Source organism: Numida meleagris, chromosome 18 (assembly GCF_002078875.1).
Source record: "Numida meleagris isolate 19003 breed g44 Domestic line chromosome 18, NumMel1.0, whole genome shotgun sequence".
Lineage (NCBI taxonomy): Eukaryota > Metazoa > Chordata > Aves > Galliformes > Numididae > Numida > Numida meleagris.
Genome location: NC_034426.1, coordinates 3,480,194 through 3,501,813, shown reverse-complemented (window position 1 = coordinate 3,501,813; position 21,620 = coordinate 3,480,194). Strand labels below are relative to the sequence as shown.

At 38.4% G+C, this 21,620-nt stretch overlaps 1 protein-coding gene across 5 annotated transcripts in view; it reads left to right on the top strand.

The window, feature by feature from the left end:
• RABEP1 (rabaptin, RAB GTPase binding effector protein 1) overlaps nt 1-21,620 on the top strand; it is a 46,504-nt gene that overhangs the window by 18,893 nt on the left and 5,991 nt on the right. For all 5 annotated transcript variants that reach the window (XM_021415795.1, XM_021415794.1, XM_021415797.1 and 2 more), the window contains exons 3-17: nt 1,653-1,856; nt 3,111-3,271; nt 7,423-7,542; nt 9,523-9,658; nt 10,439-10,617; nt 11,575-11,700; nt 13,451-13,918; nt 15,643-15,747; nt 16,506-16,622; nt 17,122-17,220; nt 18,497-18,637; nt 19,285-19,474; nt 19,558-19,613; nt 20,478-20,576; nt 21,413-21,529. In XM_021415795.1, the coding sequence (XP_021271470.1) occupies nt 1,653-1,856; nt 3,111-3,271; nt 7,423-7,542; nt 9,523-9,658; nt 10,439-10,617; nt 11,575-11,700; nt 13,451-13,918; nt 15,643-15,747; nt 16,506-16,622; nt 17,122-17,220; nt 18,497-18,637; nt 19,285-19,474; nt 19,558-19,613; nt 20,478-20,576; nt 21,413-21,529 (2,318 nt within the window). The remainder of the gene's footprint in view (nt 1-1,652; nt 1,857-3,110; nt 3,272-7,422; nt 7,543-9,522; nt 9,659-10,438; nt 10,618-11,574; nt 11,701-13,450; nt 13,919-15,642; nt 15,748-16,505; nt 16,623-17,121; nt 17,221-18,496; nt 18,638-19,284; nt 19,475-19,557; nt 19,614-20,477; nt 20,577-21,412; nt 21,530-21,620) is intronic.

The window sequence follows — 21,620 nt, the reverse complement described above, 5'->3', positions numbered from 1 at the left end:
CACTGAACTTTAATACTGACTTTTTGAAGTCGCAGCGTGCTTGTTCTGTCTGAACAGCAGTTCAAGTGGAAAGTGGATAGAGGTGGTCTGGATGGTGTGCTGTGTGTACTTTGGGGCCAGCTTTTTTTAATGTATTAATTTGTCTTAAATTTCCGTCTGAGCTAGACTGTAAGCAGACAAACATTGTTAAAGTTTTAATACTAGCCAAAGGCATTTATTCCAATAATGTTCTTTATAGGAAAATTTGAACCATGTGAGCTCAGATGGCCAGTGAAGACTTAAAGAGTATAAATAGTTGCTGTTCTGACAGCCAAATTGATTTACTTCTAATTCTGATGATCTTTCTGTTCTTAACATATGAAAGCAAAATAAAAAAAAAATACATTAATACTGCAGCTGCTTGTCTAAGCTTGTGAGAGCAGAAATACAACAAGCATAATGAAGATGGGATCATGCAGAAGGCCTATTTCTTTGTGTTTCTAGCAGCTGCATGAAAGGAAATTTATGATACAAGACACTGCTGATGAGGTCAGCAATAATTCTGTTTTCTCAGAACAGTCAAAAAATAGAAATAAATTATAATAAGAAAAAAAATACGTATTTCACATGTACCAAAGTGAAAGAATACCAGAGAAGAATGTACAAGCAATTTCTTTTCTTGTCTTCTTTTTCCCCCAAAGCTTATTTTTTTCTCCCTGTTCTCTAAGACCCTGTCATAAATGTACACAGGGACTGTGGCAGCCTATCCTTAATATTACCATTTAAAAACTAAACAATATAAATATAATATAAATGCCTCAGGGTTCTTTTTTTTTTCCCTAAACACACAAGGATTAGACTCTTTGGTACTGAGGGAAATACATGCAGATAGCTTGGTGTTTGTTGTACTCTTGCCAGACATTTCTGCTAAAAGTGATCGCTGTTGACATACGCTATGTAGGCATAAAATTATTTTCTGCTAGTACATTTAGAATTAATTGTATAATATTCCACTTTCAGAGCTTTTGCTCTGAAAATTCAGGAGGATAATGTGAAATTAGTTTAATCTCTGTTTATGGTTACAACAATTAGGGAAGTAGTGGACATTTAGTTGAGTGTATTACTACTTTCTGTAGAGGAAACTTAGTTTTAGTGCAGGTGTGGTAAAAAGCAAATGAAGCTGCGTAGTTTTTATATGTGGGCTTCAGGCAGTGTTCACAGTGCATTTCTATTCTAGAATATGAAATGTTCCATACAAATTCAGAACAAGTTGGTGTCTAAAATGAGGAAAGTCCTGAAGACCTGTCTTCCTGTCTGTGGATCTTAGCTTTTATCTTTACCTTTACCATGATCAATTATGTAATACAAAACTAGTTAAAAGCTCTTTCATCAAGTGTGTTGATTCATTGGTTATATCTACAATGTCCACTTCGTGGCTACATCATTTTAAAAAAAAAAGCTATTTCTTTTTTTTAATAAAAGGCAAAAGGAAGTGAATTCAAGGAAGAATGTTCCCTAAAGATACCTGCTAACATTTGTTTACTTGTTATGACGAGTTGCTTTAATATCAGCACTTCCCTCACCTCTTGTTAGAGCATTGCTCTTTGTCGTAGTTGCTATCAATACTCTTCAGACTGAATACATTAATCAAGCTAAATAATACTTCTTTTCAGAGGACCTGAAAAGACAAAATGCAGTGCTGCAGGCAGCCCAAGATGATCTGGGACAATTGCGGACACAACTGATGGAAGCTCATGCTGAAATGGAAAACATCAAAGCTATAGCTACAGTATCTGAGAATACAAAGCAGGAAGCTATCGATGAGGTGAAGAGACAGTGGCAAGAGGAAGTAGCTTCACTGCAAGCTATTATGAAAGGTAACAATCAGACAAGCTGCTGCTGCTAAGATCAGATAACTCTTTAGTATGCCTTTAGTGATTGTGCATGCTCTTGCATGGGATGTGGATAGCTGCTTCTCATGGTTTGGCACAACCAGAATACAGAAGCGATGAATTGGGCTTAATTCCTAGCCCTATCAAAAGCAGCTCTGTTCTTTTCTTTTAAAATGGGGATAGAATTCGGAAGGGATCGTGGCTGTGAGAACACCCATATAGATATGCAAAAAATTTCCGAGGAACTAAAAATACTTGGTTAGAAGATTCTTCATGAAGATAAGTATAATACGCATAATTTGGCAGGTCTGAAAACAGCTTCAAGTTGACAGCATGATTCTCTTCTCTCCTGTGTGAACACAGTTCTGCTGCCATACAGTTGTGTCCCTCCAGTAGCATCCCATGGACTTCTCCCCAGGCTAGCTGCTGAATGTGTTGCTCTTTTTGGTTGTTGGGTATTGTTTGGTTTTGTTTTTCTTGCTGCTCCTGAGCTATTCTGTGTTGTTTGCATGTTGCACAGCTGTTCTCATTCCTGAGACAAATAATGTGCAAGGAATAAAACGCAGGATGTAAACTGGGGACAGACTGTTGCCATAAATGGCTGTTTTCTTAAAGATCACAATATCCTGAGCCTACAGCCTGCCGGCTGTAGGCGTTGTTTCCATCTTTGTATAATGTTTTTCCCCAAGAGAACACAAATCTTCATGCATATTGAATAGACAAATTTCTATTTACTTGTGTTCTACACAGGTACATAAACCAAAATCAAGGCTTTGTTGTGCCAGCTGCTGTATATATATAAAGACAGCTCCTTTCCTGAAGGGTAGTAATAATAATAGGGAAGTGAGAGCTATCTGTGAAGTTCTAGTTATTTCTTTGCATTTTAGAATAAAGAAGTATGGGTTTGGTAGCTTGTCTCATTGACATGCTTGAAGGTACAAAACGTGTCGCTAAACAGGATATTAAACATGTATGCTCTTTGGAAATTAGGGATCATACAGTTTGGCAGCTTGTTTCTGTTACAGCAGTGGCCCAAATTGAAATGTAGTTCCTTTGGATCTTTTGCTTATGCAGTTATTTTTGGGGATAAGAGTCGAAAGGAGGAGAGGGCAAGGGAGACTTCACTGTTGTTATAGTTTCCCTTAACTCTGATAAATCATTGTCCGGTTGGAGATAAAGCTAATAAAGCTCTCTTTTTAACTTACATTGAAAGTAAGTTTTGGAAATGATGTTTTATAGAGACTGTTCGTGACTATGAGCTCCAGTATCATCACAGGATGGAACAAGAGCGAGCTCAGTGGAACCAGTATCGCGAAAACATGGAACGGGAAATAGCAGAGTTAAGAAGGCGACTGTCTGAAGGCCAAGAGGAGGAAAATCTCGAAAATGAAATGAAGAAGGTATGTTGAAATTGAGCTCTCCAGCTCCTTTTGATGTATTTGTGTAGTTATGCATGTGTTCATTTCTAGACTCTGCTGTAAATCCTCAGAAGCACAACTGCCAACTTTCAGCTCTTTGCTCGTGGAAGTCGTCATGACCTGATCTTGAGTTTGAATCCATAATGATGTTGTAACTGATTATATAGATGCAGTGAGAGGGTTGGACCTGAGAAAACTGTAAGGTTTGACCTTCAGCTGGTAAAAGCAGGAGGTTGTAAAGTCTTGTTGTAATGTCAAATGAACTCTAGTAAAGCCCCCTTTTAGATTTTTCTGAAGAGACTGCAGATTTATAAAACTTCCTTTACATTCCGCACCTTTGTTTTTTCTCTCAAATCTTACTACTTCTTCTGAGACTTTTAATGGATGCTATTTCTAAAATGTCTTTTGCTTGTGTCACAAGATTAGCTGCATTTGTGCAACACCATTCTGCTGGCCTCCTAGAATGCATGGAAACTTGCTGTCATAAAAACAACAGGGCTTAGGTGGTGAAAGGGAGTTCGGAAAGATTCAAAACTCTGTGACTTGGAACAGTTCACAGAAGTAGGTGGAAGTGCCTTGTGTTGAGTTTGGATTTTTCACTGCGTTTGAAGTTTTGTGTATTTCTTACCCTTCAGGCAGAAAGGTTGAACTTGTCCTAATGGATCAGGTTTGGAATCTTGTATATCATATGATTAAATACTCGTGGTTGAGTGCATTTATCTTCTCAAAAGGCTTCAAGGTATTATTTTCTTTTTTTGTAATGTAATAAATTATCTTTTGTTGGATAAAGAAAAGAGTAGACTAATATCTGATGATATGCCATGTCACTGCACTTCCACATTTCTGCTTTCTGTCAGCAAAGAAGCAGAGTATTGAATATCACAAGCATTCTACATTAATAAGAATTTTACTGGGTCTTACTATATTGTAAAAATTAATCAGTATTAGTGTTTCAAAATGGAATTTCTTTTCTGAGACTTACAAAAGAGATTCTTGAATCTAGGTAGTGTTTGTTGGATATTTTCTGCCTGGTATTCAATGACTGTTCTTTATGTAGTCCTTGATTTATAAAGGTGGGAGTTTGAGTAACACCCATTTGACGATGTTCAATCTATAGAATTACTGCTGCTGGATTTTTAAGGCATCACTTTTTTTGCTTGTTTGTTTTAGAGATTGCTTTAGCCCTGTTAAGGGAAAAAGGATTTTGGCAGAAACTGGAAGGGGAGGATCAGAATTTGACCAGTGTGTGGTGGGTCCCTTAAAAAAAAGCCAGATAATGCAAAGTTCCTGGTGTAAAGTCTGACTTTTTTTCCCATCTGGACTCAGTGATCATGTAACAGTTGGAGTTGGAAGTTGCTTAGGTGGAAGAGCAGCTCACCTAAGCATAGTAGCTCTGCTGTGGACCGGTTTGCATTTAAAAGTTGAGGATAGCAGATAAATACAGTTTTCAGCTGTACTTCTTTAAAGTGGAAATCAATATTTCTTGTGATCCTCGGGGAAATTTGATTGACTTATTAGTCTGTGATCAATATGAGCTTGAAAAGCTTTATAGGCCTGTAAAGCAGAGGAATGTGTTCTTGATGTAGCATGAGGGGAGGGGGAAATCTGTCTTTAGAGTGCAGCTTGAAATAATTGCTTAAACTGCTTTCCTTGGGTTTTTTTAATGTTCTTCCTCATGAAACCTTCAATGTTTTTCCTCAAGGAGACTAAGAATTAAATCAAAATTAGGAAAAGGACATGGAATTTCACCGAAAAACAAACAAGCAAATCCCAAGCCCACAAAAAGCTGTGTTTGGGTATCAAAATAATGAATATTCATGCCACAGCACGCAGTGAGAAAGGAGGAATTTTCTCAGTTACTTGGGATGTTGTGCTTGACAACTAGCAATCAGTTCCTCATACAAAATGATATTTCTGTCTAACAGAGGTGAATTCATCCTCTGTCTTTATATTCTGTATTAAAAGGATGGATTTATTTTATCTTAAAGCATGAGCTTGGGAAGAGTTTTTAAAAAATACTTTCATCTTCATTTCTAAGAAATCTCCAAACATTACAATTAAAAAAAAAATCTGTGTAGTAGATACTATACCGGCATATAAAATTCAGTTATTCTTAAAACTAGCAGAAAGCCATCCCAATGTCTTGCATTGACAGTGCTGGGTGAGGTGAGAAGAATGGAAGAGCAGAAACAAGATCACGGGTATCATTTTTCAGTCCAGGACACTGACCTGCTTCTAACCTTGGCTCGGTGATATCTCAGTTCAGTTGTGTTCCATTTGACATATATATATATATATATGATATAAGATCCATTTTAAACAACAGAAAATCTGTGAACTGTAATACTGCAGTACTGCATCCATATGCTTGCTAAAGGTTATCTTCATTGTATGCATATTTTTCAGTTAAGGAGATAAAGTACCACGCTCAAGTTTTCTATGGATCCTTCACACTCCACACTTCTCTTTTTTTTTTTTTTAAGGAAACTTTTGCAATGCACTGCAAAGCCAGTGTCAAACTTCATCTCTGTTCCCAAAGAAGTACAAGCTAGAGGAACTTTTTCTTTCCAGCTGGTCACTGCTGAATGGTCTGATTTTGTTTCAGGAGAACTTTCTTGACTGTTTCCCTGAACTGGTTGGTTCCAGCGTGGCCGTGTTTGTTGCTGTATGTTCGCCATTGAACAGTGTGAAGTCAGACAGGCGATGGAATGTTCTTGCAGCCATCATGAATAACAGGGAACAGCTTATTCAAGATAAGGGGCTATCCATGTCCATGTGAGCCTGGTACAGATAGGTTTAAATAAACAGAACTGAGAGAATAAATGAAGTATAAAGCAATCCCTGAAGCCGAACTCCTTCTCCCATCTGTTCAAAAAATGTGACTGATGATTTGCTGGCTGCCAGCATGGGGCTGTGTATGTATGTGTGACTCTGTCACATGTCCCTAGTATTGAATTCACTGGGACATGTGATGTCCCCGCATTTCCTTGAAGATTTTCACTCTTTGAACAGCACTGACAAAATACAGCAGAAGTCAATAAAGCATGAAGACAATGAATTATGTTTTGCCTATAGAATTTTCTTGACAGCCTTTTGTAGTCCATGGACGTGGTAGCATTTCTATATATTATAATACTAATTTATTTTTAAACTATTAACATTTTCTCTCGTCTGCTCTCCCTCTTGGAAGTCTTGTGTAGGATGCAGTCATCAATAAGCTTACCAGAAAATGAAAATCCAGTGAATAGGCTGAGAAACCTACATTCTAGCCTAGATTTAAAACAAGGCATGAATGTTTTCGTCTAGCAGTTGTCATGTTTGATCAGGCTAAGTGTCAGCTTTTCAAGGTTCAGTTTTGGGACAAGCTTTTCCGCTCCCCCATCCCTTGCTGTGAATTCCTCCAGTAGCAAATAGAGGAAAAACTGAGCGCTCTCAGTCTCTATACATAAAACCAACCTTAATCAGGTTAAATTCTTCCTGGCTTATTAATCTTCTCATTCCTTTGCTCTGCTTTGATCTTTTCAGAAGTGTTTTTTTTTTTTTTACATAACATGGAATTTTTTTTGATAGATTGACTATATATGATTTTTAAATAGTCAGTACACTAACAGCAAAAATTGATGCTGCATCAGTAGGAGTTTAATGTTGAAAAAGAATCTTCCAAAACAGAACAAAGCTGCACTGTGTGTTACTGTGCAGATCCTTTTCCGTCCATAAGTAAGGAAATGAATAGTTAGTAAATCACCCCGAAGGTCTCGTGATCAGTTTGTTCATGTGTACCACATGGCAGCAGGCTGCAGGGCAGTTGCATCTTTAATAACCCAAAAGGGTAAACGTTTTGAAATGCATGGACCCTAAATTCTTCCCCAAATATTGAAAGTGTTGGATTTAAATCAGATATCAATGGCCCAATCCGTACATGGATTTGAAATTTTGTTGTTTCCTCTGACAGAAGTAATGTCTGCCTATTGTCCAAGAGGTGGTAGCTGAATTAAGTAGTAAAACTGCTATTGAAAGTGGGAGTTTAGTTAGCTGCTGTCATGGATATTTCCTCCGAGTGTCTCCCATAATGGAAAATATTGTGGTGAAAACTGCGATACTGTGTTATTCATAACTTACTGCTTTTATTTCAGGCCCAGGAAGATGCTGAGAAGCTTCGTTCAGTTGTGATGCCTATGGAGAAAGAGATTGCAGCACTAAAGGAGAAGTTGATAGTAGCTGAAGAAAAAATAAAGGAGTTAGAAGCATCAAAGGTGAGATGGAATTGTAACCATGTCCTGATCTGTGTCTTGCATCATGCTTGTTTGATGCAGATAAATAGTGGCAAGTTTTGTAAGAGAGAAAAGCATGTATTGTGAAGCTCTTCATGCACGTTTTTTTTCTCCTGTGGCACAAATAACATATTTGGCCTGTAGGTGTTTTCCTGTCTTTCTGTTTTCAAGGTTGGATTACGTGTGTGTTATCCCTGCTTAGACATAACCACATAATTTCAGCAAATAAAATGATGCTCTAGAAGAACAGGTGCTTTGCACCTCTCCAGCAGCCTGCTTTTATGCTATTGTCATGCTTAAAGCCCCCGATTTGCATTTGTCACATTGGTTCTTTTTTTTTATTTCAGTCTGTTTCCATCCAGCTATATTTCATCTTATAATCCTGGGCATAAAAATGAGGCAATAGCACCAGAATTCTTACGTTAAACTTTAAGAAAAGCCCAGGTTCATAGAAAGGATCGCCAGATGTTGCTGATAATAAATCAGGACATGCAAGTTACCCAACGTTCCTGTATTCTTTAGATATCTCAGAACCCCTATTGAAATTTCTCATCAATTGTGTTGGGTAGATACTATCTTTATCTATATTCCTTCTGACTAAACTTCCCAATAGTCCTATTGCAGGCGCCTTTTTGTGCCCAATCAGAGAGCATTGCTATTTTGTATATAGCAAGGAGAGGTTTAAATACTGACATAGGAAGTTGTTCTTTAATCTGCGGCCCTATAAAAATACACTGTATTATTTACATGATTTATATTATTAGACTGGTATGAGGCCAGACAGGTTGTGCAGAATGAGCGATACAGTTGGCTTGTCCATTGCTCATGATGAAATTTCTTCGGATCTGCTTTGAGTCATTTTGTTTTTCAGTGTCAGGTACTGGATTAGTGAAACAATGCTTCTCCCACCAAACACCATTCTTCCCAAGCATTGTTCTCTGGGAGTCAGATTTCTCCATTTTGAAGGCCAACAGACTTGCAGACAGAAAACTTGTATCCTGGGGCAGGAGGAGCTGTCTCCACCTTTAATGGAAAATAAAAGCAGGAAGAGCTGTGTTGAACTCTGAATCAGTATCTGTGGCTCCTAAACTGTGTTGAGGAAGATGATGAACAACTCTGGGTAGCCAGTCAGGAATTGGCTGAAGGCTTTTGTTTCTTACCATATAAAAACTTCTGATTCCTGAATCAGGAAACTGTAAAAGTGTATGGGGCCTAAAATTAATCTTTCAGCCCATTTCCTGCTCCAAGGTGCGACTCATTTTTGTATGCATTATGTTTGGCAAATGTTTATGTAATCCTATCTTGAAAGTATCTCACAGAAGATGGTGCAATCTCTGTAGGGTGTTTGCTCTGGTTCTTTGTTAGCCTTTGTTATTTGGGGAAAAAAGGTTGTGATGTATTTCTTGTTGTAATTGTTTTTGGTTTTCGTCCCATCCTCCCTGAACAGATTTTCCTTTCTCTTCAGCAGACTCGCACAGATTTGAATGTTGTTTAGTTTTTTTTCTTGTCCATTCCCCAATTGCCTTATAGTTATGTTCTCTGACTACTCCATTTTAGATTGTCTTCACATCTTCTTTGGAGTATGAAACCCCAAACCAGACATTCTATGTTGTTGGTTTATTGGTGCTGATTGAAGAATTACTTAATTGTCTGCTTTTCTTACATATTTGCCTCTTTGCCACTTTTTGGTGCTGCCTCTGTTGTGGTCTGAGCATAGAAACTTTAGTTAAGTTACTTAAATGTTTGATTTAGTGGAATTTTAATGAATAATTCATTCAGGGAAAAAAAAACTCTGCAAATGCAACTTCCATTCTGGTTGTTGAGTACCTTTGATTTCGAGAAATCAACTGCTGTCTTCAGCAGCTTTCTGTTACCCAAACATGTGACCCTGGCTTCTACCAAAAAGGAAATGCCTGCAAGTATTACTTCACTGAGATCGTGTATTTCCCTCATTTTATTCAGGTTAAAGAACTGAACCATTATCTGGAAGCTGAGAAGTCCTGTAGGACAGACTTAGAGATGTACGTGGCTGTTCTCAACACGCAAAAATCTGTTCTGCAAGAGGATGCGGAGAAATTGCGGAAAGAACTGCATGAAGGTACCTACGTAGTGATAATCCTTTTGACTCTTTGACACTAAGGATGCAAAAAAAAAAAAAACCAACCCACCAATACACCTGTTACTTCTCTTCTGATTCCTTACACGAGCTGGATTAAAAATAAATAAATAGAGGGCAAGGGGGAGCATTACTTATAAATGTGAAAGCCCCTGTGCTGTTTATGAGAGTGTTGGAGTCCTCTTATGAGGGAGAGAAATAATAAATCCATTCACTCTCTCTGAGGACACTGTTGAATTCGTGTTAGGTTCTCGTAGAATTGCAAGCTTTATTCTTACTGAAGTGATTTTGGTGTCCTTTATTTGTGTAGAATTATGAGCATTATTTCTGTAATGTAATCTGGTGATACGTCTCTCCGAAGTATCTCAATTCTGAATGCCTTGTGTTGGAACGGATGTGGAAATGTATGTACATGCCCTCAGGAAGCAGAATCACGTGAAAAACAGAACTTTCTGCTGAAATAAATAGGATCTTAGTCAGTCTTTTAATACCGGCCCTAAAAAAGAAAATATTAGAGCTCAGGATTGAAGTGAAGGCATTTGTTTTCTAACTGGGAAATCTTTAAATTGTCAGTAATGCATCCTTCATCTCAAGCTTGATACAGGAATTAAGAAAATTTTTTATTTCATTCTAAGTAGTTGTTGAACAAAGCCATATTGTTTTTTATTTGAACAATAATTACTTTTATTCATGAGCATGCCTCACTTAGGAGGAGTCGTTAAAGAATTCTGGTTCAGAATGATTCTTTCTGTTCTTGAATAGTCTGCCATCTCCTAGAGCAAGAGCGACAGCAGCACAACCAGTTGAAACACACGTGGCAGAAAGCCAACGACCAGTTCTTGGAGTCTCAGCGTTTGCTGATGAGAGACATGCAACGTATGGAAATTGTCCTGACCTCTGAGCAGCTTCGACAGGTCGAAGAACTGAAAAAAAAAGATCAGGTCACTTGCTGCTTTTTTTTTTCTTTTCTTTTTTTAATACTGTAAATTTAATATAGTACGACAGGTATAGAAAACGTATCTTGGAGGCAAAAGTTGTTAATGTGTGTTAATATTTCCAAAACATGACAGCTGACAGTTGAGATAGAAATTCTCTATTTGAATGACAGCTGACGCTTGTAACAGGAATACTCAAGTTGTGTGAATACTATAATACTAGTATCTGTAGTAGCCTCAGAAGTAATGTTGCTAATATTGTTAAATGAAAAGGTAATGATATCCAAATGTTAATCTTGGAGGAAGAAACTGTCATCTATGGTGGAAAAAAATTAAGGTGTTAAGGATGCCAAGACAGGAGGTTCACTTTCGTCCAGGTTTTTGTGGGTTTTGGGATGTAGTTCTCTGTGTTTTTTTGTTGTGTTTTTTTTTTTAATTCTCTTACTGTGTATTAGTGTTTTAATTTCGTTTTCTGTGATGCCTTTATTTGATTCTGTTATATTGCAGTGCTTAGTGTGATCAAGGCACTCATTTTCATTTTTGGTTAGAAGGTTTGTGCTTGTATAACGGCCGTTAGCGTGGCCACTAGAGATGTTGTATGTTATCAGGTTTTATACAATAGCCAGTGTAAGAGCTGTTTGTGTTGTTGCTTATTTGGTAATTCCTATAACAGGAAATTTGATCTAAATAATCCATTATTTGAATAAAATTGTTCAACTAAACAATTGTCCACTAACTGTGAAAAACAGGTTATTGTTTAAGTGAGTTTGGGTGCCTTGTGGTATGAACACTAAGTGATCTTTAACCAAAAGAAACCTTAAGAGATATGAGCACTGGGCTTTAAAAAAAAAAAAAAGTGTGAGAGAAAACCCAACCCCCATTCTATTACTGCTTTTCTTTGCAACGCTTTATGATGAGAGCTAATGACTACTATAGTAAAGTCTTCTGACAATTGATTTTTAGGAAGAAGATGATCAACAGAGACTTAGCAAAAGGAAGGAGCAGAAACAGAAAGATTCAGACGATGAAACAAAAGCTTCCTGCTCTTTAGCCCATGAGGAATCCCTTACCCAGTTCTCTAATGAAGAGGTAAAACGATTCAAAGCAACTTCATGTACTTGTTCGTTCCTCAGGGCGATGATTACAAATACAAATGCCCTTTGTGCCCTTTGTTCTCTGTCCCTTATCATTCATACTAAGCAATAAGAAACCTTTTGAGCTGCTCTTGAATACATAAATCTTAATGAAAATTGGAAAATGATTCTTTAAAATCCTCTGTTGCTGTTAGAAACTGTATCTACCTTCTGTGTTGTGGATGGTAACTGCTGCTGTTACGTTCTTTTGGGATTTATAACCACTTTCCAACTCACCTGAAATGTCGGCATTAAACCAGTTAAATCTGAACAGGAAGCAAGCATTCTGCAGCTAATTTGCTAACCTATTTCTTGAATTCTGTACTAAATTTACACTGGTTAGACAACTGTAAGGTCACTGATAGCTAAATTAGTCATTTGCTTTAGCATGTGCAAAATAGCATGATGTGTGTGTCTGTACGTGTTATATATATATCCAGATATATCCAACTGTGCAAACTGAGGGTTTTGGCCAAATCTATTCAGCAGCCAAAAATAAGCTTTTGTCAGCCAAGCCAGTAATTGAGGCTCAGCACCAAGTTTTTGCTGAAGCTGCCTGAGTTGTATTAGTAGCTTCATTTTGCAGGCAGAACAAGAGATAATGCTGAATGTGGCAATTGAGCAGGCGCTTTTGGTTTTGTAGGAAATGGGGTGCTGGGACAGGCTGAAATTGCATTTGAGATTTGCTTAAAATTTTCACTTGTGAAGCAGAAAGACCAGTGAACACAGAGGTTGGAAGCAGATATCAGAGTGGGAAGTTTCTTCTCCTTTTCCATTGTGTTATTTGCTTGCTTATCTGTTTTGCTAGTCTGTGTTGGACCTATTATGGAAGCTGGTATTTTTCTGAAGAGACTTACTTTCAGTGTTACTTTCTTTACTTGCATAATGGCAAAGCAGAAGCGTACAATATTGGAAGATGTTTTGAAAACAGCCATATGCTTTTTAAATAAAGCACTGCTGCTGTCTTTTCAGTGCTGCAAGTAAATAAAAATAGATCAAGAGACTTAATGTTCCGTATACAGGTCACAGGACAGCCACTGTGGCTTTTGGTATTGACATTCCCCAGGATGCTTCTCTACTTAATCCTAGCCTCGTTCCTTTTCAGTTTATTTTATGTGAAAATAAAATTTTAAATATAGTTAAAAAAAAAAAAAAAACTTCTTTCTCTTACAATATTTTGTCAGACTCCTGAAGCAGAAGAAAGAAACAGAAGAGAAATATTCACTTGTCAGTATGAAGTAGATTTTTACATACATTCTTTGCTTGCTTTGACGTTGGTGTTAATTCTTTTTGTTTTAAGATGGACAAGCATCTAAACATAGTTATGAAAGTGCAATCCGTGCATTCTGTTCTCTGGATTACAGTTCTAGAAGTGATGCTGTAAGTTGTATCTCTTCTTTAGTGGAAGAAGTGCCTTGTTTCAAATACTAGAAGATGTAAGGTGGCTGTGTCCTTGTAAGAGGGCTGGCAGGAAGACAGATTCTTACAAAAGCACTCTGTTAACAGAAGATTATTTTTCTTTAATGGTGGCTGGTACATTTCAGTTCTATATCCTTTTCTCTACAGTCTTTAGTGATCAGATGTTCTTATCAAAGCCAATTTAAACCTCCCTTTAATACACCTTATATTTGGTGTCCAGCATTTCATTTGTACCATGCTTCTAGAGTGGAGTATGTAACTTCTTCTCCCTTATTTTTCAATTGCAGGTGCATTTAAATAGCACCCATAGCTCAGTCCATTCGCTGGACGCAGACTTGCTTCTGTCTTCTGGTGAATCATTCAATAAATCAGAAAACGATATGTTTAAAGATGGACTACGGAGAGCACAGTCAACAGACAGTCTAGGGACATCCGGATCTTTACAGTCCAAAGCTTTAGGATACAACAACAAAGCAAAATCTGCGGGGAACCTGGATGAGTCAGATTTTGGACCACTTGTTGGAGCAGATTCAGTGTCTGAGAACTATGATACGGCTTCCCTTGGGTCTCTGCAAATGCCAAGCGGGTTTATGTTAACCAAAGATCAGGAGAAAGCAATCAAAGCAATGACACCAGAGCAAGAAGAGACTGCTTCACTTCTTTCCAGTGTTACACAAGGAGTTGAAAGCGCGTATGTGTCTCCTAGCGGTTACCGCCTGGTGAGCGAGACAGAGTGGAATCTGCTGCAGAAAGAGGTGAGTGCCCTCTGCACCTCCACTGTGACCATTCCACGCGTGGCAGGAGGCTCTGTGTTGTGTGCTGCCTGCAGGGGAAGGGTGCTCAGCTCTCCTTGATGTACTTTACTCGCAGTCATGAAGCATGTAGCATCGTATGTAGCTATTCACTTTATTCTCTCTTGGGATGTTTCTATAGGTAAAGCACACTTAATGTAGAGGGTATTGATGGGCCACGTTCATGGGAACGTCAGCTTTATTCGATGCAGAGTGTTTTTAGGGGAGGGTCTGGCAGAAACAGCTGTTGATTTCATGTGTGGAGGGAGCTGGGGGTGACTAGGAAGGGACAAAGATTAACAAAAGAATCTTTTGTTGTGCTGAGGATATTTACTGAGGCTTGTGCATGGAGAGTGATTTAGAAATGAGCAACCAAGATATGCATAGCACACAGAGCTGGTACAAAGGAAGCTTCGTAACGTTGTCAGGGACTTGCATCATTAAAAAGCACATTTTGAGAGCAGCAAGCAGCAGATTAGTCTTAATGCTGTGCCAGCTTCAGTATGGGTGACCAAGGAAACTGGTGCTTCTGGGTGTTCTACCTGTCAGTTTTTCAGCAGCTTTGTATGATGTCAGTTTAAAGCTTGCATTTGGCTTTCTGCTAAAAAGAGCATTGTGTGGCTCTTGTGCTTACTATTTCCAAAGAGAGGCCAAGAAGTAATGCTTCAGGGGGAAAAAGAGAGGCAAAGAGAAGTCAGAAATGGGTGAAGACAAGATGGAGGGGCTGGTGGAATGGATGTCAGAGTGCAGGTGGAAAAAACCAAGCAAAGGACAGATGAGGTGAAGAAGTGATGATATTTTATTTCCTCAGCTTCCTGGAATTCAACTTACAGGCAAATCATTACTTACAAGATCTCTGCAAACCTATAGTAAAGTTGCTGGTTGTTGTGTTGCTACTGGTTTGTAATACCTAGAGGAAGAATCTGTGGTGCTGCAATCTCAGAGCTGAGTGAAATCCTCACTCTTGAGTATTTGCTTGCCCTGCTGACATTTGGATGGCATTTTACTCCAAGCCTTTTGTAGAATTCAGAGAAGAAACACCCTGCTTCCCACTTATTTCTGGAGGCAGGAGGACAGGCAGAGGGCATGCAACTGCTGCTCTGTGTGGGTGGCACATGGAGAAGCAAATACACATGAGACTTCAGCACAGACCTGACTGCAGTTAGAACTTGAAGAAAAGTCCCATTTGTGCCTCAGATGGCTGGCAAACTCGGTTTCTTTACTCCACACCCCAACACTTTTTCCCCCTGCTGTTTGTCGTTTTGTTGTTTGTTGGTTTTAAACTTTTCTTTTACTTTTTCCTTTCCCAGCTGTTCTTTTAGCTGTTACTCAGTCTCTGATACTGAGCTATAGTGGGGAAGAGTATTAAACACTAAATGAAGTAAAGTCTTTTCTCTGAGATGCTTGATTCTGTCCAGGCAGTTATGTGATCTGTGATAAAAGGATGCACTAAGTGACCTGATAAACTCTTGCATGCCCTGGCTTTCTTCTCTTGTGCTAGTAGTAGGGTTTATGCCAGGAAAAGATGATAGCAGCTGCTTTACCTTATCTTGTACTTCTAGAACAACTTAATCTTGCTGTTACACGATTCTACTGCTGACTGTTATCAGTAATATTTTGTGAACACGCAACACATCTGAGAGTATGTATTTGTAGCCCCTGTGGCAGGTGATAACTCTGTTCTCCAGGTGCAGAATGCAGGGAACAAGCTGGGTAGGCGCTGCGATATGTGCTCGAATTATGAGAAGCAGTTGCAAGGTATCCAGATTCAGGAGGCTGAAACAAGAGACCAGGTAGGATTTCTTTTCTACCTGTGGCAAGATTTTGATAGCTGTAGGAGTTTTGATAGCATGCAACAATGAGCCATTTGCTGTTTTATTCATTGCTTTTATCTTGAACAAAGCCAGCATCCTTGAAATTGGATAACTTATGTAATTTTATTACCATGACAATAATTTGTTACTGGTTTGTCGTCATGAACACCATGTGCATGTGTATTTCTTAAATATTTACCACAGAAAACCACTTTACTCAATGCTATAAAATCATGAGTTAAAGGCACCATTCTATAAAAAGGTGTTGTGCTCATGCTGAATTCAGTGTCTTTCATAATTTATATTTTGAAGTGCTTTTCATGCATTAAATTCTAATATCTTTGATACTGCAAGAATTTTTAACAGTGAAGGAAAAATGTGAGGACCTCATCCTAGCAGCATAAAATGACTGTTAAGTACTGGAAAAGGTTTGTTTCCTGCCATATACTGAAGAATAAATGTCAGATTTGTACAGAAGGCATGAGTCACATTCTACTTTGAAATAAATGATTGCAGTTATTGCATAGCAATGCTCCAGAGCAGTTTGATGTCCTTCTTCCTTATAGGTGTAGTCTGTGATGCACCGTTGTTTGGAACAGCAAGGGAACTTCTGTGTTGCTTGGGATTTTGAGAGATTTGTTTTATTGCTTGGGAGTGGGATGGGTCAAGTTATATTTGTGGTCAGAGAATAAATACTCCCCAGATTTATGGAAAATCATTTCGTTCCAATAACACAGGTGAAAAAGCTGCAGGTGATGCTGAGACAGGCTAATGACCAACTGGAAAAGACAATGAAAGATAAACAGGAATTGGAGGAGTATATGAAACAAAGTGCTGAAGACTCCTCCAATCAGGTACAAGCATTTTGTAGTAAAGCTGGTAGGAATCAAGAGACATTATTCAGCAGTATGTAACGAGAACTCTTTCCTGTCTTCTGTTGTTTTTGGGTGGACTGCCTGCTGCAAAGGCAGCAAAGGTGACCATTTCTGGAGGTAGCTATTCTCTGAGTCCACAACCAGTTCTAGATAAGTCTGACGTATCTTTAATATCATGTTGCCCAATTTTGGCCCTGTTTCTTTGTTGTTTTGAGTTTGGTGAATAGACCATAAGTTATTATTGTTAAAGAAATCTGACATCACTTTTTATAGATTTGAGCAGTTAATTGCTTTTCTGCGTAAGCAATTAACAAAATAAAATTTCAGTGGGTTAGTTTGAAATTGCGAAGTGTACGTTAGCAGTTATAACAGGGAAGGGAATTTCAGATGTTGTTCCTTCAAAATCTGTTTCATGCTTTATATCTCTGTATGTGTTGCTTTTTATTTTTTGTTTGTTTAATTTATTTTTTTTTTTAAGATCTCCTTGCTAATGGTTAAATGTCAGAAGTCAGAGAATTTCCTCAACGAACTGCAGCAGGCATTTTCTCAAGCAAAGAGAAGTGTGCAGGAGCAAATGGTAAGACAGCTTAAACCAAGAGATCACTTGAGCAACACTGTTTGTGTAACCTTGGGGTCTCAGAGTGCTTGGAAAAGACTACCCAAGCCTGGCTAGAGAGTGCTCTGTGTCATAACATGTAAAAATACTGACCAAGTGAGCTCTGATACAGTCTGTAAGGCGAGTCCATCACAACTCATGTGTAGGCATATAGATTAATATGAAGCTTACTAGACAGCTCTTTTTCTTACCTATCGTGTATGCTTCATGCCATTTAGTGTCCTATTTCACCTCAAATCTGAACACAAAGTAGATTTTCTTCAGTTTGAGACGAATGCTCAGTGTTTTTACAGGTCAGCCTTAAAATATCAGCCCTAACACCCAGAAAAAGCTGTGTATGGGAGCTTACTTTTTTAAAAACTGTTTTGAGTCTCACGTAGGAATTATGCCAGGGGACAGGAATAGGACCTCATTTTCTAGGGCAGAACAAGGTCTGACTTCCTTAAAGCAATCCATTCCCTTCTGTATTGGAGTCAGGTTTCTTCTTTTCTCCTTCCTTATGCAGCAGTGCTGGGAGGAGAGATTAGTTCTTCTCAATCTCGGTGTTGCATTTCTGGCATCCAGGATTTGCCTGCAGGATATCACTTGTAGATACATTCTGTTTGGTGTTCTGTGCAAGGCAATGCCTGATGGAGATGCAGGAGATTCAGAGAATGTATTCATCTGCGTTTCTTTTTCAGAACTATCCACCTATAATACTCATACAAAGACATCCAAGCTATGATTCCTCTCAAAAAATTTCACTGAATTTATTTATTTTGTAATGCAAGCAAAACTATGTTTTCTTAATACTTGTTCTTTGCAAAGGATAAGCTGTTTTGATGTTATTCTAGAAGGCGTAGGAGGCAGACTCCCACCACTGAAAATTTCAGGTTGAGTGTTTAAGGTTAATAACCTGATCTCACAGCAGAGTTGTTACGTGACTTTAATAAACAGCTCTGGCAGTTCCTGAACAGTATTTTCTGCATGAGCACAGTTAGCAAATGGATAAATATGGAAGAATACTGGGAAATCTGTCAGTGCTGTATTTATTGCTTGCTTCTTCTCATCTGCCTTTATTTCTGATGTATAAGCCAGGCAGAAGAGGGGATTGATAATTTTGATCCACAAAACCATTTTGTTTCCTTTCTTTCACAAAGGATCTACCAGACTTTTGAAAACAGTGATAGTAAGTGGGGCATAAAGAGATCTGAACGTGATCCTAAGTGAGAATTAATGCTTTTCTTTTTATTGGAAGGCTGTCCTGACACAGTCAAGGGAGCAGGTTTCAGAAGAGTTGGTGAGACTGCAGAAAGATAACGAAAGTCTTCAAGGAAAGCATAGCTTACATGTGTCTTTGCAACAAGCTGAAGATTTCATTCTACCAGAAGCAGCAGAGGTAAAACATTTTTATATCATTAACACAAATACCATGTGTGACTTGTCATTGGTAGATGCTTCTTTATCAAAAAGCTGCCTCATAGCAGTACACTGAACAATATTCTGGATTTGAACCCCATATTCTGTGATGTACAAAATCAGTTATCTGATTCTCACTGGTGACTGTGAGCTGTGTCATGAATGTGCTTCAGAGTATAATTTCTCTTAACTCTGGCCCAACAGATACTCTGTTGTCTGTAGTTTTTAGTGTGCACGACTGCTCAATCACCACAGCTCCAGCACAAGTGTTGATTCACTAAATTAAGTCCATTGTTTTATTTTCTGTCTAGGCATTAAGGTTGAAACCAGTGATAATCGTGAGCCTTGAATGAGCAAGAGCTATCCTGTTTATGTCCACTCACTCACAACTTGAGCACATCAAGCTTAAAAGATGGGATGGGGCAGGGAAAAGGGCAATAAATAACCTTGTGAAGGCAAAAGTCTTTACAGGCTTTTCATTTACCAGGACCAAGTAAACTGGTTGTAGTTTTGTTTTAATATCTTTCTGGAGCAAACCTTGGGTAGCACAACTTTGTGTTGAATAGAGATATGGTACTTTGCATGTCTGGAGATCATACTACAACTCCTTGCTCATCGTTGATTCAGGAGCTGCGGGAGCTGATTTTAAAATATCGTGAAGACATCATTAGTGTGCGGACAGCAGCAGATCACCTTGAGGAGAAACTTAAGGCAGAGATTTTATTCTTGAAAGAACAGATTCAAGCTGAACAATATTTGAAAGAAAATATAGAAGAAACTCTACAGCTGGAAATAGAGAATTGCAAAGAGGAAATCGGTGAGCAGGGGTAAAAGTCTCAAAATGGGTAACTGAAGACTTGATTTTTCTTGCATTCAAGCTTTAATATTGTTGTTTTTCAGCTTCCATTTCTAGTTTAAAAGCTGAACTGGAAAGAATAAAAGTGGAGAAAGAACAGGTAAGGAGCCTTTTCATTGTGGGGTTTTTAGGTGTATTTAAACAAAGAAAGCAGGATTCTTTTTTTCTGCTAGTTCCGTCAGGACTTACTTTGAAAGCAGCGTTGTCTTGGTGTCTTTGACATCACCCACTTCATATCTGAGAAAATTACCTTTTTTTCCCAACTGCCTTAGGGGTGTTAGTAATAAATATATTTTTGTGTTTAGTCTGCCTGCCATTGGGAGGGAGAGGGCTGAACTAGGGAGAGAATTCTAGAATATGTCACATTATTGTTCCTTCATCTCAGTTTGCTTGTGGGACGGTGGAGGACTGATGTACATAACCCTTCTGTAGGAGGGAACACCATTTTAGGGTCTTGAAATTTTCTTACTGAAAGCACTGGCATTGTGCTGGATGCTCTCAATGTATTGCAACTCTCGGTAGCCACTAAGAATGCAAATACATTCTGTGACCATTTCAAAGGAAATACATGAAGTGATGCCTGGAACTTAGAAGGATAGAATTGCTGAACTGGTGCCAGTGTATGACTGGGATACGTTTATGGGTCTGGTACTGAAAAGGTGTTTTGTCTGTTTATTAATCTATAACCTAAATATTAACTTGACTAATTCCTAGCTAACATTAGGTTACCTGATTAATAACCAATATGTTAGCTCTGGCCACTTCTCTCCAGCTCAAAAAAAAAAAAAAAAAGAGAAGAACGGATGGAGTGCTTTCTGTATCCATAGGAAAGTTTGCTTAGGTTCATTTCTGAATCCCTGGATTGGCACTTAGGCTGTACTTCCTGAATGGAGGGACTGTGAGAAATGAAAGTGCCAGACATTTTAGTTAATCTTTTTATTTTGTTTCGTTTTCAATCATGCAGTTAGAAAGTTCTTCACAGGAAAACCTGCAGCAGCTGGAGAGTCTGCAGGAAACAAAAAACACTCTGGAAGAACAGCTGAAGAAGGAAACAGCAGCAAAGGTAAATATGTCCAGGTGTGAAGTGTATGTACATCTTCTTTGATAATCAGACTGTATTCAGAGCGTATATCACTACCCAGGAATGGGAGAGGAAGGTTTGGAATGTTGGTAAGATTCTGGCAGTGAAATGATCTCTGCTGGTTTTAAATCCAGTTTTAAATCTGCTGGATTTAAATCCTTGTTCCAGTCACTTAGCTCTTGGATTTTTAAAGCGCTGGATCTGAGTTGCAGCTGACTTGAATATTTCTTTTGGGTTATCTTCCAAAGACAAAAATGAAGGAAGCTTCCTGATTAACCAGGCCTTAGTCTGAATGCTCTAATATTTCTGAATAAATGCCATTTTCCTGTTGCTGTGGGAAGGAGCCCTGCTTTAACAGTCAGAAGGAAAAATAAAGAGAAAGAAATCAAGTCACAATTATTCTTTCTCCCCTCCCGCCCCCTCCCCCAAAGACTTCTTTGACTAAAACTAAAGACAGCAAGATAATTATATTTTCACCAGCAGGTTACTGCCCTTCATCTGCAGTCAGGTTCCACTGAAACTCAGAAAGCTGCTTTTTCATTTTGAGATCCCTGAGCATATTGCAGGTGAAAGACATGAGCCTTTTCACGCTTTAACCTATCTAATCACGATAATACTTGACTGATGAGTATTAGCCCCGTATTTTGCATTTTGTGAAACTGAAGTGTAGAAAGAGTGACTGGATTAATTTCTTGCCAGCTCACTGAGAACAACCATGTTTTCTTGCTCTGGTATTGTGCTCTAATCAGTTTATACGAGTTTCTCTTTTTTTTTTTTGTGCTGTTTAAGCATAGCATGAAGGATCTTTTTCTCCGCAGGCAAACCTTGAACAGCTGGTGTTTGAAGAGAAGAATAAAGCTCAGAGGCTACAGACTGAATTAGATGTCAGTGAGCAAGTGCAGAGAGATTTTGTAAAGCTTTCTCAGACGCTTCAGGTAAGGGCAGTGCAATCTGTGAGGTGTTTCTCTACTTCTCCAGTGCTGAGTAAAATAAGTAACAGCAGTTTAAATTTTTTCTTATGCTGAT